The 15,795-nt window shown below is 43.7% G+C and overlaps 1 protein-coding gene and 1 non-coding gene across 2 annotated transcripts; both read right to left on the bottom strand.

Moving 5' to 3' along the window:
* Positions 1 to 6,018: 6,018 nt before the first annotated feature.
* TRNAG-CCC lies at positions 6,019 to 6,091 on the bottom strand. The gene has a single exon. It is a non-coding gene; the product is annotated as a tRNA-Gly (tRNA).
* Positions 6,092 to 15,130: 9,039 nt separating this feature from the next.
* On the bottom strand, positions 15,131 to 15,588 carry LOC113877696 (cytochrome c oxidase subunit 7C, mitochondrial). The gene has a single exon (XM_027518073.1). The coding sequence runs from the start codon at positions 15,542 to 15,544 to the stop codon at positions 15,353 to 15,355; it is 192 nt and encodes a 63-aa protein (XP_027373874.1). The 5' UTR covers positions 15,545 to 15,588; the 3' UTR covers positions 15,131 to 15,352.
* Between the last annotated feature and the right edge of the window lie 207 nt (positions 15,589 to 15,795).

Raw genomic sequence — 15,795 nt, 5'->3', positions numbered from 1 at the left:
GTCTGACTCTTTGTGACCCCACGGACTGTAGCCTACCAGGTTCCACGATTCATGGGATTTTCCAGGCAAGAGTACTGGAGTGGGGTGCCATTTCCTTCTCCAGGAGATCTTCCCGACTGAGGGATTGAACCCCGGTCTCCCACATGGTAGGCATTGTAGGCAGACGCTTTACTGTCTGAGCCACCAGGGAAGATCCCATTAAGCCATATAACCCACCATAATCTCTCCCATCTCAAACTCCTTAATCATATCTGCAAAGGCCCTTTGTCAGGTATGATCATCTTCATAAGCTGTGTAGACATCTTTGGAGGGCTGTTATTCTGTCTGCCACAAACTTTTTGCTAAATTTGTTATTTTAACGATCCCATTTTTAATGTCCAAGAGTCCAGTTTTGTTTCCTCTGATTGTTTCATTTTTAAAGCATCCTGTTCTTATTCCAGAGACACAGCATTTTCTTTTATCTCTCTGAGGGTGTGTTTGCTTCTTTGAAGTTTTCTTCCTCTCCCTACATAATCTTCACTCGCTTCAGATTCCTTTACTTCTGTTTATTATTATTATTATTTTATGTTGGAGACATTTCCCAAATGTGTCATGATCTGTAGATTCCATCCTTATGAAAGAAAAAGCAGACTGAGTAAAACTTATTGGAAATTCTGGATGGCTGGGTAAGTAAGTGTTAGTCGCTCAGTCGTGCCCGACTCTTTGCGACCCCGTGGACTGCAGCCCACCAGGCTCCTCTGTCCATGAGATTTTCCAGGCAAGGATACTGGAGTAGGTTGCCATTTCCTTCTCCAGGGTATCTTCCCAACCTAGGGATCAAACCCGGGCCTTCTGCACTGCAGGTAAATTCTTTACCAACTGAGCTACAAGGGGATGGCTGGACAGAGACTGTCAACTGTAGATTTCATTATATGGCAAAGGGTGGTCAGTCAGCTTTTTTTTGTTGTTGTTAGCGATTGTTAAAAACCAGTGATGTTTTGCTTGGGTTGGCTTCCCTTTCTGGATGTCATACTGCACTCTTTGGGTCATTGTGCACAGCCCGAACACAGGGACTGGTGAGTTACACTCCACCTCCTTAAAGGACCCTTGTTCACTTTTTGTTTTGTTTATTTGTTTTTAAATATTTGTTTATTTGGCCGAAACAAGTCTGAGCTGTGGCACGTGGGATCTTTAGCTGTGGCATGTGAACTCTAAGTTGCAGCATGTGGGCTATAGTTCCCTGACCAGGGATTGAACCCAGGCCCCCTGCATTGGGAGCACAGAGTCTTAGCCACTGGACCACCAGGGAAGTTCTTGATTTTTGTTTTAAAGATCTGCTTGGAAGTTACATATGTCTCTAGTTTCATCAGGGAGGGAGTTTGTGTTTCTGTTTTTTGGTTTCTGTGTCATGTTCCTGTAGTTTTTAATCTCTCTCCAACTGACTTTTTCCTCAGCCTGTAAACATGCATAAGCCTCCCTCATTTCAAAAACAAAACCCCAATCTACCCCCTCCCCCAGCCTCTGCTTCCCCTTCTGGTCATCACCCACTCCCTCTGCCTTTATAACCACAGGCCTTAAAAGATTTAGTAACTATTTCAACTTCCTCACCTCCCTCTCAGGCTTCAAAAACAGCAGTCTTATTTCTGTCCTTGCCTTTCTTCCAAGACTTTTCTGCCCCAGAAGACCAGTGATTTCCATATTGCCACACCCAACTGACCCTTTTTTTTTTCTCTATGATATTTGGCCCATTGAACATGTCCTTCTTCACAAACACTCTCTTCCTTTGACCTCCGTCCAAGTGACCTCTCTGCTGCTCCTCTTCAATCTTCTTCATCTATTCCTTTTCCTCTTCCTGCTCCTTCCATGTCAGTTTTCCTGAGTCTGTTCTTGGCCTCCTTTCTCTTCTCATTCTAGACTCTCCTTAGATAATCTTATCTACTCCCAAGACCTCAACAACCACTTACTTTATGCTGATAACTCTCAAAGGTAAATTTCAAATTCAGACATCTCTCTTTGTATTCATTTCCTAGGGCTACTATACAAATAACCACAAACTTGGCTTAAAGCAACAGAAATTTATTTTCTGACAGTTCCTTTGGCTACACATTTTACTCATGGTGTCAGCATGGTCAGTTCCTTCTGGAGGTTCTTAGGCAGAAACTGTCCCCATGCCGCTCTCGTAGCTCCTGGCAAGTGAAGTCATTCAGTCGTGTCTAACTCTTATGCACTGTAGCCCACCACGCTTCTCCATCCATGGGATTTTCCAGGTAAGAGTACTGGAGTGGGTTGCCATTTCCTTCTCCAGAGGATCTTCCCAACCCAGGGATCAAACCCCGGTCTCCTGCATTGTAAGCAAGACACTTTACCGTCTGAGCCACCAGGGAAGTCCTTTCGTAGCTCCTGGAATTGCTGGCAATTCTTAGCCTTCCTCGGCTTGTGGGTTTATCACTCTGGTCTCTGCCATTATCTTCACATGCTGTTCTCCCCAGGTGGTTCTCTGTGTCTTCGCATTTCTGATTTCTGATAAAGACACCGTCATTGGATTTAGGGCCCACTCTAATCCAGTAAAAAATCTGCCTGCAATTCAGGAGACCTGGGTTCAATCCCTGGGTTGGAAAGATCCCCTGGAGAAGGGAATGGCAGCCCACTCCAGCATTCTTGCCTGGAGAATTCTGTGGATAGAGGAGTCTGGCAGGCTATAGTCCATGGGGTCGCAAAGAGTCGTACATGACTGAATGACTTTCACTTCACTAATCCAGTATGATCTCATCTAAGTTTGCCTAATTTCATCTGCAATGACCCTACTCCCATATAAGGTCCTGTTCTGAGGTTCCAGATGGACATGAAATTTTGGGGAGACATTATTCGCCATTCAAGTCCAGTTTTGTGTATTCAGCTTCCTCCTGGACACGTCTAGTTAGAAAGCTTCAAACAGACTCCTCTGTTTGAAACCCAACATAGCCGAACTGCTCAGATGATTTCCACTGTCACTCCTGCTCCCCAACTTGGTCTTCCTCTGACTTTCGCTGCCTCAGAGATGATGTCACCATTAAGTTATCCAAGCTAGAAATCAGGATCAATCTTGACTCCTCTCTGTTTCTAACCATCCCATCTAAACTTTGGCTGAATATTGCTAATTCTACCTCCTTAATAGTTTTAGATGTCTCCACTTCTCCATCCCCATTGTATCAGTTATTATAAGTTTGGCTGTAAGTAATAGAAAACCTAACGCAAACTGGCTTAGATAATAAGAAAATTATTTAGTTCGTTTCACAGACAATAATGCAGTAAGGTAAGCTTCAGGCTTGATTGACCCAGTGATGTTGCAATAACCTGGGTTTTTTCCATCTTTGTTTTACTGACTTCAGTGTTGGCTTCATTGTAAGCCTGATTGCTTTCACGAATTGGATGTTTTCCAGTAGCATTCGGGGCTGTGTGTTTCATTGTTCACATCCATCAGAAGAGAGAGAGTGGCTTCCTGTGACTTTCTAAAGTAAGAAAGAACTTTCCCAGCCGCCTTCAACCTCTAAACCTCATGCCTTACAGCCAGAATTAACGAGGTTAACATTTGGACATATTTACTTCAGATCTTTTTAAAAAAATAAACCTTACAGATAAAATCAAAGATTCCTTTGTACTCACCCCCTGCCCCGTCTTATTCCCTTCAATCCTTTCTCAGAACCAACCACTATTCTGAAGTTAGTATGGATGTTTCCCATCTATGTTTGTATATTTCTAGCACAGAGTCGGACACGACTGAAGCGACTTAGCAGCAGCAGCAGCAGCAGTACATACTTATAAGGATATATGTGTATAATTTTTGTTTTGCAAAAATAAGTATATATAAAAATATTTGTGTATAATTTTCTACGTTTTGCAAAACTAAATACATAATGTACATGTAAATTATATAAATATAAATTACACATATAAATTCTGCAAATCCTTTTCTTTCTTCAACATTATATTTTTGGAATCTGTCCATGCTGATACATTCACTCACTTTATGGACTATATAATATTCCACAGTGTGAATTTGTTGTTCAGTTGCTCAGTTGTGTCACACTGTTTGTGACCCCATGGACTGCAGCATGTCAGGCTTCCGTGTCCTTCACGGTCCCCTGGAGTTTGCTCAAACTCATGTCCATTGAGTCAGTGATGCCATCCAACCATCTCATCCTCTGTTGTCCCTTTCTCCTCATGCCCTCATTCTTCCCAAGCATCTGGGTCTTTACTGCAATTTACAGTCTTACTTTGTGTCTTTTTTAAAAAATTGTGATTTTCTGTGCTTTTCTCCCTTCACTCCTGCCTTATGACTCTGTCAATGACCTTTTTTTTCCTCCACTGGCTTGAAAAGTGTACAGTCTCTTTCTTTTATTTTAGCAATTACATAGTCTTAAATGTGTCCAGTTTCTCTATGCTTCTGAACAAGATAAAGATCTTAATTCTGAACTTTCTATTCCTATATTGTATGTTATTGTTTGGTCCTTTATTTTATTCACTTTTAAAAAACACTTACTTAGATTTACCAATTAAAAACAAACAAACAAAAAAAGATTTACCAATTAATATTTTATCATTCCTTCTTGCATTTCAGTCCTTTCTTCTGGATTTGTCTTCCTTGTTACCATAGTAATTCTTCAATAGTTCTTTCAGTAAATTTATTAAAATAATAAACTCTCTTAATCTTTATAAGTCTGAAAACAAATTATTTCACCCTTACTTTATATGTAAGTATAAAATTTTGATTGGCAGTTATTTCCCCTGAGCAGTTTGATAATATTATGTCATTGTCTTCTGGAAACTTCAGCAATGATGGGAAATCCACTGTCCTTCTGATTAGTGTTCCTATGTAGGTAATCTGTTATCTTTTATCTTTAGTAGCCTTTAAGATATTCTGTTTATCTTTCAGTTCAGTTCAGTTCAGTCGCTCAGTCGTGTCCGACTCTTTGCAACCCCACAAATTGCAGCACGCCAGGCCTCCCTGTCCATCACCAACTCCCGGAGTTCACTCAAACTCACATTCATGCATGTTGATGTATGGCAAAACCAATACAATATTGTAAAGTAAAATAAATAAAATAATAATGAAAAAAACAAACTCAGTTCATCGAGTCGGTGATGACATCCACCCATCTCATCCTCTGTCGTCCCCTTTTCCTCCTGCCCCCAATCCCTCCCAGCATCAGAGTCTTTTCCAATGAGTCAACTCTTCGCATGAGATGGCCAAAGTACTGGAGTTTCTTTAATGCTCTGCAATTCCATTGGAGGTGCTGGATATGGACTTTAAAAAAAATTACATTTTGTGCTTCTTCAATTGGCAAACTCACCTCTCCTTCAGTTCTGAAAACTTCCCATTGTTACCTGTTAGTGTGCTTCCTCTCTTTTCTGCTACCTTTATCTTCCTCTCTCTGAACTCCTGTCTGGAACTTCTCATCCTATAGTAGTATAGTGTGTTAGTTGCTAAGTCATGTCCAATTCTTTTGCAACCTTGTGGACCATAGTCCACCAGGCTCCTCTGTGTATGGGATTCTCCAAGCAAGAATACTGGAGAGAGTACCCGTTCCCTTCTCCGAGGATCTTCCAGATCCAGGGACTGAGACCTGGGTCTCCTGCATTGCAGGCAGATTCTTGACCGTCTGAGCGACCAGGGAAGCCCTCTCATCCTATATACCATGTATACTTCCTCTTTCTTATTTTCTGTCTCCTTATCTCTCTGTACCACATCCTGAACAACTTCCTCATCTTTGTCTTCCATTCATTAATTCAGTCTATAGCAGGATCTAGTTAATTGTCCAACTCTCTACTAGATTCTGTTTAAAAAACCGAAATGTCTACATGTTTTTTATTTCTAGAGTTTCTATTTGGTCATTTTGGTTTGTTTGTTTTGTTTTTAGAGAAGATGTGGTTTTGAAAAATACTATTTATTTGGCTGTGCCAGGTCTTATTTACATCACATGTGATCTTTGATCATCACTGTGGCATGCGACATCATTAGGTGCAGCGTGCGAACTCTTAGTTGTGACATGTGGGACCTAGTTTCCTGACCAGGGATTGAACCTGGGCCCCCTACATTGGGAGTGAAGAGTCTTAGCCACTGGACCATCAGAGAAGTCCCTCTATTTGGTCTTTTTCAAACTCACCTTTCCCCCCACAATATCTCACTTATGATATGGATTTTACTTCTCCCTTCATGTATTTGAACATTTTGCTGCTGCTGCTGCTGCTAAGTCGCTTCAGTCGTGTCCGACTCTGTGCAACCCCAGAGATGGCAGCCCACCAGGCTCCCCCGTCCCTGGGATTCTCCAAGCAAGAATACTGGAGTGGGTTGCCATTTCCTTCTCCAATGCATGAAAGTGAGAAGTGAAAGTGAAGTCGCTCAGTCGTTTCTGACTCTTAGTGACTCCATGGTCTGCAGCCTACCAGGCTCCTCCATCCATGGGATTTTCCAGGCAAGAGTACTGGAGTGGGTTGCCATTGCCTTCTCCGTTGAACATTTTAGACTTGTTTATTTTAAATCAGCTTTCATGTTTCATGAATGGAAGCATTTTTTCAGATTATGCTTTTACCTGTAAATCTAGGGGTATAAATTTTCTCATTTATTGCATCTGCCATCTCTCCATCATGATATTTTCTTCAGTATTTATTTGCTTCTTGAGGGGTCAGCATTTTGCTCATTCTCAGGGTTTTGGAGGATTCCTGTAGGGGTTGTTTTGTCTTTCTCTGTGCTATTATTATATGGGTTTCACCACTTCTGTTTCCTAATTTCTTGGAATGGAGTTCTCAAACAGGCAATCTAGCATGGGCCCAGGTGCTAGCTTTGTGATTGGCTTGGTGTTAGAGTCTGATTTTTCCACCTAGAGACTCCAGGCAGATACTGAGCCCTCTTGCTGTGTTCCATAGCACAATGATGTAGTTTTTCTAGAAACTGTTTTATCCACAAGAAAGACTTTTTCTTCTTGGCTTTGAGCAGGAAACCTGCCTCCAGCTCAAGGAGCCTAGGCCACATCTCCCATCCTTAGAGGAGCATTGAATTCCTGATTCTGATACCCTATAGGACTCTGGGCTCTTGTAATGAGTGATACCTGAGTATATTCTGTGACTGGTCATGAGGGACCTATCAAGAGATTTTTAGGTAAACTTTTTATTGAAATCTAATATACTTAGGGGGCCTCCCAGATGGCTCAGTGATGAAGAATCTGCCTGCCAATGCAGGAGATGGAAGAGAAGCAGATTCAATCCCTGGGTCAGGAAGATCCCCTGGAGTAGGAAATGGCAGCCCACTCCAGTTCTTGCCTGGGAAATTCCATAGACAGAGGAGCAACTGAGCACACATGCAACATACTTACAGAAGAGTGCACAATATATGACAAGTTTTTATAAAGTGCACACAATTGTTTGATTGCCACACACATCAAGATATAGAACTAATTGCCACTTTGCAGAAGCCTCCTCATACCTTCTCCAAGCACAAGAGTACTCTACTCTGAAAGGTAACTACTGTTCCAATCCGTACAGCATTAGATTCATTTTGACCGCTTTGTACTTCTTAAAATTTATTTATTGTGCCAAGTGGCTTGCAGGATCTTGATTTCCTGACCAGGGATCAAACTTGTGTCCCCTGCAATGGAAGCACTGGACTGCCAGGGAATGCCCCATTTTGTACTTATATACATGGAGCTGTAAGGTACATGGTCTTCAGTGTCTGGCTTCTTTGGCTTCTTTCTCTCAACATCAAACAATCTCATATTTGTGAGATTCTCCCATGTCATTATGTTCATTCCTAGTTTGCTCCTTTTCATTGCTGTATGGTAGTATTCTATGAAAATACCAGTTTTTAAATCCATTCTACTGTTGATAGATATTTGAGTAGCTCCCACTCTGGGACTGATATAAATAATATTGCTATGAACTGGGCTTCCCTGTTGGCTCAGCAGTAAAGAGTCTGCCTGCCAGTGCAGGAGACACGGATTCAATCCCTGGGTTGGGAAGATCCCCTGGAGAAGGAATTGGCAACCCACTCCAGTATTCTTGTCTGGGAAATCCCATGGACAGAGGAGCCTAACAGGCTACAGTCCATGGGGTCGCAAAAGAGTCGGACACAACTTAGCAAATGAACAGCAACAACATTGCTATGAACATACTTATATATGTTTTTGGTTAAGATCTATAAGCATTTATTTGGAGCATATACCTAGGGGTGAATTGCTGGGTCATACACACACTCAGTTTTAGCAGACATTGTCAAACAAGTTTCCAATGTTGTACTAATTTACACTCCCACTAAGGGTGTGGAGTAGTTTGCATGTCTATGGAACTAGAATTGGAGAAGGAAATGGCAACCCACTCCAGCATTCTTGCCTGGAGAATCCCAGGGACAGAGGAGCCTGGTGCGCTGCCGTCTATGGGGTCGCACAGAGTTGGACACAACTGAATTGACTTAGCAGCAGCAGGAACTAGAATAGATCTTTTCCCTCAATTGCACAGAACTGAGAATTATTAATAGTTCTTTTAGCTCCTTTTCATGGAGAATAAATCAAGATTGATATGAGAATCCCTGGTTTATCTCTTTTATATTCCATAATATGTGTGCTTCCTCAGTCACTCAGTGGTGTCCGACTCTTTGTGACCCGTGGACTGTAGCCTGCCAGGCTCCTCTGTCCATGGGATTCTCTAGGCAAGAATACTGGAGTGGGTTGCCATTTCCTCCTCCAGGGGTTGCCATTTCTTCCTCCTTCCAGGGGATGCCATTTCCTCCTTGCATCTCCTGCATTGCAGATGGATTCTTAACTACTGAGCCACCTGGGAAGTCCATAGTCCATGATATATAACTACAAAGTATATCAAAAGTACTAAGTTTTTCAAGCTTCTACCATGTGCCAGGCACTCTTCTAAGAGGCCGTTTTCCTCCCCATTACAACCCTGTGAGGTGGTAATTATTATTGCTTCATGTTCCAGGCAAGGGAGCTGCAACTCAGGAAGATTAAAGAACTGTCCCAGGACTCCAGAGCCTGAAGCAGCAGTTGCAGCAGCCTAACTCCGAAGCCTGGCCTCCTCACACCGCATGGCAAATACACACCTGCATCTTCCGCCAGAGTGTGGGCTCAGCTTTTCTCAGAAACCTCTTTTACACCTCCCTAAAAATCTAAAATGGGCTTCCCAGGTGGTACTAGTGGTAAAGAACCTGCCTGCCAACGGAGGAGACACAGGAGACGTGGGTTAGATCCCTGGGTCGGGAAGATCCCCTGGAGGAGGACGTGGCAACCCACTCCAGTATTCTTGCCTGGAGAATCCCATGGACAGAGGAGCTTGGTGGGCTACAGTCCATGGGATTGCACACAGTCAGACATGACTGAAGCAACTTAGCCCACGTGGACACGCAAAAATCTAAAATACAGAGCCATGTGTTATCTGATATGACTACCTGGAATCAGTTCAGTTCAGTCGCTCAGTTGTGTCCAGCTCTTTTGTGACCCCATTGACTACATGACTACCTGCAACAGGTGACATTTGCCCAACTGCAGCTTGAAATCCATGCCTCTGTACTGGTGGGTGAAAACAAGTAAGCGGCCACCTTGAAGAATGCTGCTCTCAGAAGTCTTGCTTCTGTCGCGCGCATCATGAGTTATGCTGGCTCAGTGCTGGCACACAGTGGCACCTTAGGAACATTCACTGAACAGAATTGTAGAAAAATTCTCATTTGTGATATTGACCAGGAGCCCTCTCGGCTGCAGTTCCTGGCTTCTAATATCTGACCACCAGGGGGCACAATATCTGTCGCTGGTGCACCCTCTTTGTCCTGAAGCCATTTCCCTGCGGAAAAGAGGTGTCTGCAGGAAAACTGAATTTTGAAAAAAGATACAAGAGAATTGGGTCTTTCCAGGTGTGGTCCAAGTACCACCAAATCATAATCACCTACTGTGTGTAGCTAAAATGCAAGCTCCATCTTGTTCACTTGAGACCTAGAAAATCAGACTTTCCAGGGGTAGAACCTAGGAATTGTAGCTTAAGCAAGGTCATCAGGTGATTTTTTTTTTTCATGCACGTGGCTCTGTATTCAGACTACCCGTGTTCAAATATTGACTTTTTCACATGTTAACTGGTGGCTTTGAGCAAGTCAATTAACCTGAGACTCTATAATCATCAAAGAAGATCTTAAAAACAGACTTAACTCTTAAGAGATGCTGTAAGTAATAAATGAGACAATCCATGTGGAGAGCTCAGCATGGTGCTGGGCAGTATGTTAGCACTTATAAAGCTCAAGATATCATCATTATTGATTGATCTTAGGAAGGAGTGCGATGAAGGGGCAAGAGGACAGTGGATGAGACCCAAAGAAGTCTGGGATATCTACTTCCAGTGTAGGCTCTGCCGCTCTCACCAGCTGTGTGTTCTTGGGCAGGTCACTTGACTTCCCTGGGGCTCAGTTTCTGTACAAATAAAATGAGAGAGTGGGACTAATTGGCCTGGGAGATCGCTTCCAGTGCTGATGCTTCATGAACTCTTCACAGGGTTTGAGGATTCTCATAAACACACACAACATTTACACACACACACACACACCACCTCTACAGCCCCTGTATGGCTCCTATGTGGGTCCTATCAGCCCTTGTGTGATTGTATCACATCAGATTACATTGCTAATGCTCTTCTCTGCTTTTTGTGAGAAGAGCAGGGCCCATGTCTTCATTCCAGGGACTCAGAGCCTGGCACATTGCCTGCCACATAACTGCTGTGCAATAAATATCATGTATATTGAGAAAGTAGAAATACACAGTGTGACACAAATGTGAAGAATTAGGATAACTGTTGTTCTTGCTGGTCTTAAGAAAACACCTATTGGGGTAGAGAAGAGGGTGAGGCCAAGAATGGCTGAAGGAGCCTGGAGGCTAAGGTGGGATTCGGGTGTGACTATTGGGTAGACAGAGAACTGGGAGCAGGGACTGGAAAAAAGGGAAAGCAGGTGGGACTCAGGGAGTTACAGTGGTTTATCTACCAGCCTCCTTCTGAAGGTGGCTTTCTTTTTGTTGTGGTCCATCTGGTTTTTGTGAGGAGCAGGAATAGGGTCAGTGCCTAGCGTGATAACCTTCAGGTCGTAGACCTTCAAATATAGAAGTGCTGTACAGAAGTGCTGGAAGGAAGAGAGAAGTCAGAGGTGATCCTCTCATTTTTACAACAAAGCAGAAAAATATGTGCCAGGAAGAAAGAACCCCTTGCTTAAGACAACACATCGCAGGTTGTAGTGGAGACGGGCACGTGGGTCTGCCAACTTCCATCCCAGGGCTCTGCCCTAGACCCGGCTTCCTCCAACACTTTTAATGAACAATGAATGGACACAAGTGGGAACGTTTCGGAATGTGTGTGCATGTCTTTACCGGTCTTTGCGTCTGTCCAGCTGTGTGTCTAGCTGCCTCCTGCATCACTTCCCCTGGGTGGCCCCCAGGCATTAAAAACGCAGATAGCCCAAACTCACAACCTTCTTCCCAAGTCTTCTACTTCCCTTTTCTGTTTTCTCTCTCAACAAATGATGCCACTGTTTATTATTCTGTTACTCAGATTAGAAACCTGGGTACCACTCTTTTTTTCAGCTGCACTGTGCAACTTGTCAGATCTCATTTCTGCAACCAGGAATTGAACCCGGGCCCTCAGCAGTTAAAGCCTGGAATTTTAACCACTAGGTAGTTAGAATTCCTGTGGGTACATGCTTGACTCCTGCTTCTCCCTCACCCATCATCACCAAGGCCTGGCAGTCCCACCTCCTGCTCTCTTCATTTCATCCCCCTGAAGCTGCTGGGGACTTTTTCAGGAACCCTGCAGAGTCCTAACCAGTGTCACTTCTCTTCACTTCATCTCCAGATCCCAACAGTTTGAAGCATCAGTTGCTGTCTGGTTGTAAAATATGAACCTGTGAAAATATTTATTGAGGTTCTGTGCTAGGTGATAAGTGAATGATGATGAACAAGACAGGGATGGTCCATGAGATAAGCAGAGCAAGGATGATATGGACAAGTAAGTGGGTAATTACAGTGGATCATGGTAAGCGTTATGATGAGGGAAGTATGGAGTGAGATAAGAGCTTTGGGGAGCGGCAGCTACTGAGCTTGGTTTGTTGAATGAGTAAATGAGAGTAAATGAACAGTTCTAATCCTGTGAGATTTCACTATCTGCTCACCCTCCCCAACCCCCATGTCTTGTGGGCTGTATGTGCACTGCATTTTGTGAATATGTCTGGTTTAAACAAGATAGAAGTTTCTTTGTTCTCTGACTTCAAGTCCAGACTTAGTGGTCTAGGGCTGGTGTGCTTTTAGAATAAGGTTGAAAATTCTTTGACACTCCTCCCATTGAGAAGTATAGGTTTGTGACCCTTCTCCTCAATTCTGGGTGAGCTTGTGACTGCTTTAACCAATAGCATAAGCAGAAATGATGGCAAGTGGTTTCCAAGGCTCAGTTGTAAAAGGCCATGGAGTGTCTGTCTGGATCCTTGGAAGCCTTGCTCTTGGAGCCCTGAGCTGCCATGTAAGAAGTCCAGCTCTCTTGAGGTTATCACGCTGGTCACACATGGGTGCTCCAAAAGATTGTACCACAGGAACGTTTCCCTAAAAGCTGCCCCACCAAAATGCTGGACATGTGAGTGACACTGACTTGGACATTCCAAGCCAACTCGTGCACCAACTGAATACCAGCAGGTGACCTCAGTAAGTAGTACAAAACCACCTAGCTGAGTCTACCTGGAAGTTGCGTTGGCACTTCCTGTACATCCATAGAGCATAGTCATATGGCCACCCTCTCTGAAAAGAAGACTGGGAAATGAGATCTTTAGTCTGGGTAGATATTGCCTAGCTACTGATAAAAAATTCTATCACTACAGAAGAAAAGGAATCTCATATTAGGGGAAGATTAGCAATCTCTGTCACTCTGTGTATATGTGTAAGTGTGTGTGTGTGTGTGTGTGTGTGTACAAGCTGGACCTGGAATGTGAAGCTTTGGTTGAGGTTGACCACTCACTTCCCAAGACCAGACTGCTCACACTTGTTTCATCTGACACCACTTTCTGGTACCCACATTCCAGATGGATGAAGAGATTCTGAATTAGGGCAGTGATTTCCCAGCATTCTGCAGAAGAGAGAGAAGACAGGCTGGTGGTGGGTGCAGCCTGGAATCCCAGCAATGCTTCTGAGCCAGGCCTGGGGACCCCAGTGTCAGGTGGACCAAAGACCTACGGTCTGGTCTTTTGGTCCTTGGGAGTAACCTCCCTCCTAGCCAACTTCCTGCTTCTGCAGGTGAAACCAGTTCTCGTCAACATTCCATTACATCCTTGCCTGGGAAGCTGCCTGACTTGCTAGTATACAATATTTCTTGATGCTGGTGAGTGAGCAGCCTGAATGATACTGGCCAGCTAACTCCTGAGGCTTTATGGTGCATCTGGACAGTGTGGCCCAGTGGCTGCTGCACAATCTCTGGAGTCAGAAAACTGAGAGCCAGACTCCTCACCTACATGTTGTAAGATCTAGGGGCACAGCTCTCTGAGGGTCAATTTCCTCTTGTGTAAAATGGGGATAATAAGAACTGTCTCATAGGATTTTTATGAGAATTCAATGGAATTATACAAATATGGCACTTATCATAGTGCACCTCAACATATATTAAGCCATTGTTATCATTAGTGTTATTCCCGCTACTGCTAGTACTAAGCCCTGCAAGGCTATATCTCTGCCTCTAAGGAAAAGAGAATTGGAAGAAGAATAGTATGTTTGTATAAGATTGTTGATGTAATTTTTTTTTGAGATCTTACACATTTCCCCCCTTACTGTTGATGTTTTTAACAGCTCACCCACCATTGCCCACCTTTCAAGGAGCTGGGTTATCTTGTGCTCGTTGCCTCAGAGGATGATGCCTCGGATATAAAGTTGCTTTTTGGCCTTGCTGGCTCAGACAGTAAAGAATCTGCCTGCAATGCAGGGGATGCAGGTTCGATGCCTGGGTTGGGAAGATCCCCTGGAGAAGGAAGTAACAACCCACTCCAATATTCTTGTCTGGGAAGTCCTATGGACAGAGGAGCCTGGCGGGCTACAGTCCATGGGGTCGCAAGAGTCAGACATGACTTAGTGACTAAACCACCACTACCACAAGACAGGTATAAAGTTCACATCTATTTCCCACACTCTGCAGTAGAGGACTATGCTGTGTCAAGTACCATAACTTTTAAAATATATTTTAAAATATTTATTTATTTGGCTGTACCAGGTCTTAGTTGTGGCATGTGAAGTCTTTTAGTTGCAGCATCTGGGATCTAGTTCCTTGGCTAGGGATCGAACCCACACCCCTGCATTGGCAGCATGGAGTTTTAGCCAGTGGAAAACAAGGGAAGTCCCTCTAGTACTTTATAGTTACAAAGGGAATCTGTGGAGTTGGAGTCACCTAGACCTCGGTTGAATTCCAGATGAGTGATCCCAGCTAAGTTACTTAACCTCTCTGGTCTTCTGTCCACCTTGCTACAGTGTACAGATACTAATATCAACCCCACAGGATTGCAGAGAGGATATGAAAGAGTCAAGGAATGTAAAGTTCCAGAGTCTGGCCCTGGGAAGCCATACAGTATTTGCTTTGCTTCTGTTACATAAATGAGGATCAGAGAGGTGGAGTGAATTGCCCCACGCCACACAGGAAGTGACAGAGCCTGATTTCAGAATCAGATGCTGGAGACATCAAGACAGTCAGACACACTGGGAAGTCTTTCTAAAGAAGAGGGCTTTCTCCCAGGGAAACACTTCTAAACTTCATCCCCAAACTTCCCCAGGCCCCTCTACCAAGCAGGGAGAAAGGATTTTCACTAGTAAGAACTTCTGCTTTGGGAATGGAACAGCCCCACCTTCTGACTCATTCCTGGTCTTGGCGGCCAAGCTCTCCTGGGGGCCAGGCGGTTTCCAAGCCAGGCCTCACCGATGCCTCGGCATGGGTAACTTGTCAGGGTGTCTGTACCTGGAAATTGCTCGGAGGGAACTTCCCAGATCTGGCAGGCCCTGGCCACAGCTTGGTCCTGAACAGTGGAGGATGGGGGTATACTTGTAGTTTCTGTTGTAATGAGTGTGTAGGATTCTAAACATGAAGAATGCCCATTGTGTGTCTCAGCTTTTTTTTTTTTTAAACAAGCTAAATCAAATACATATTTAATTAAGAAACTAATAATGCAATATTACCCAAACAAAATGTAAGCACATGTTCAATTATCATGTTCCATATTTCAGAGAAGAGGCATTAAGGATTTACGCTATAAGTTTATTTACAAACATATCTAGGATGCTGAGTTCAAGGGATTGATCCTTTTAAGAGACTGCACCTCTTAATATGCTCCTCTTTCTATCTGTCTTATGGATTACTTTTTAAGCAGTTGGTGTCTTACTATAAAGAAAGGTGCAGCAAATCCAGACCCAAAGAACAAAGTCATCATAGCTAGTAATCTCCACTTGTTTTCTACTGAAAATGGTATATTCTTCCCTGGACCCTCCTCATAGTGGCTCCGACGAACCACTGAGGTTGTGAACCTCCGGATGCTCTGTCCCAGCATAGCGCTGTTGGACACTCTACAAAAGATCCAGAGACCAGAGGCGGAAGAAATGGCGGCTGCAAACCTACTGCTCCTTGCCTCACGACCTTGCTCCTCTAACAGCAAGGATCCTTTTTTTTTTTTTTTAAATCTTCCTTTTATTTATTTGTCTGAACTGGGTCTTAGTTGCAGTGCTTGGGCTTCTCTTGTTTCCATTCATGGGCTCTAGAGTGTGTGGGCTCAGTAGTTGTGGTGCTTGGGCTTAGTTGCCC

The sequence above is a fragment of the Bos indicus x Bos taurus genome, chromosome 19 (assembly GCF_003369695.1).
Source record: "Bos indicus x Bos taurus breed Angus x Brahman F1 hybrid chromosome 19, Bos_hybrid_MaternalHap_v2.0, whole genome shotgun sequence".
NCBI lineage: Eukaryota > Metazoa > Chordata > Mammalia > Artiodactyla > Bovidae > Bos > Bos indicus x Bos taurus.
This window is presented reverse-complemented; position numbering and strand designations above follow the sequence as displayed.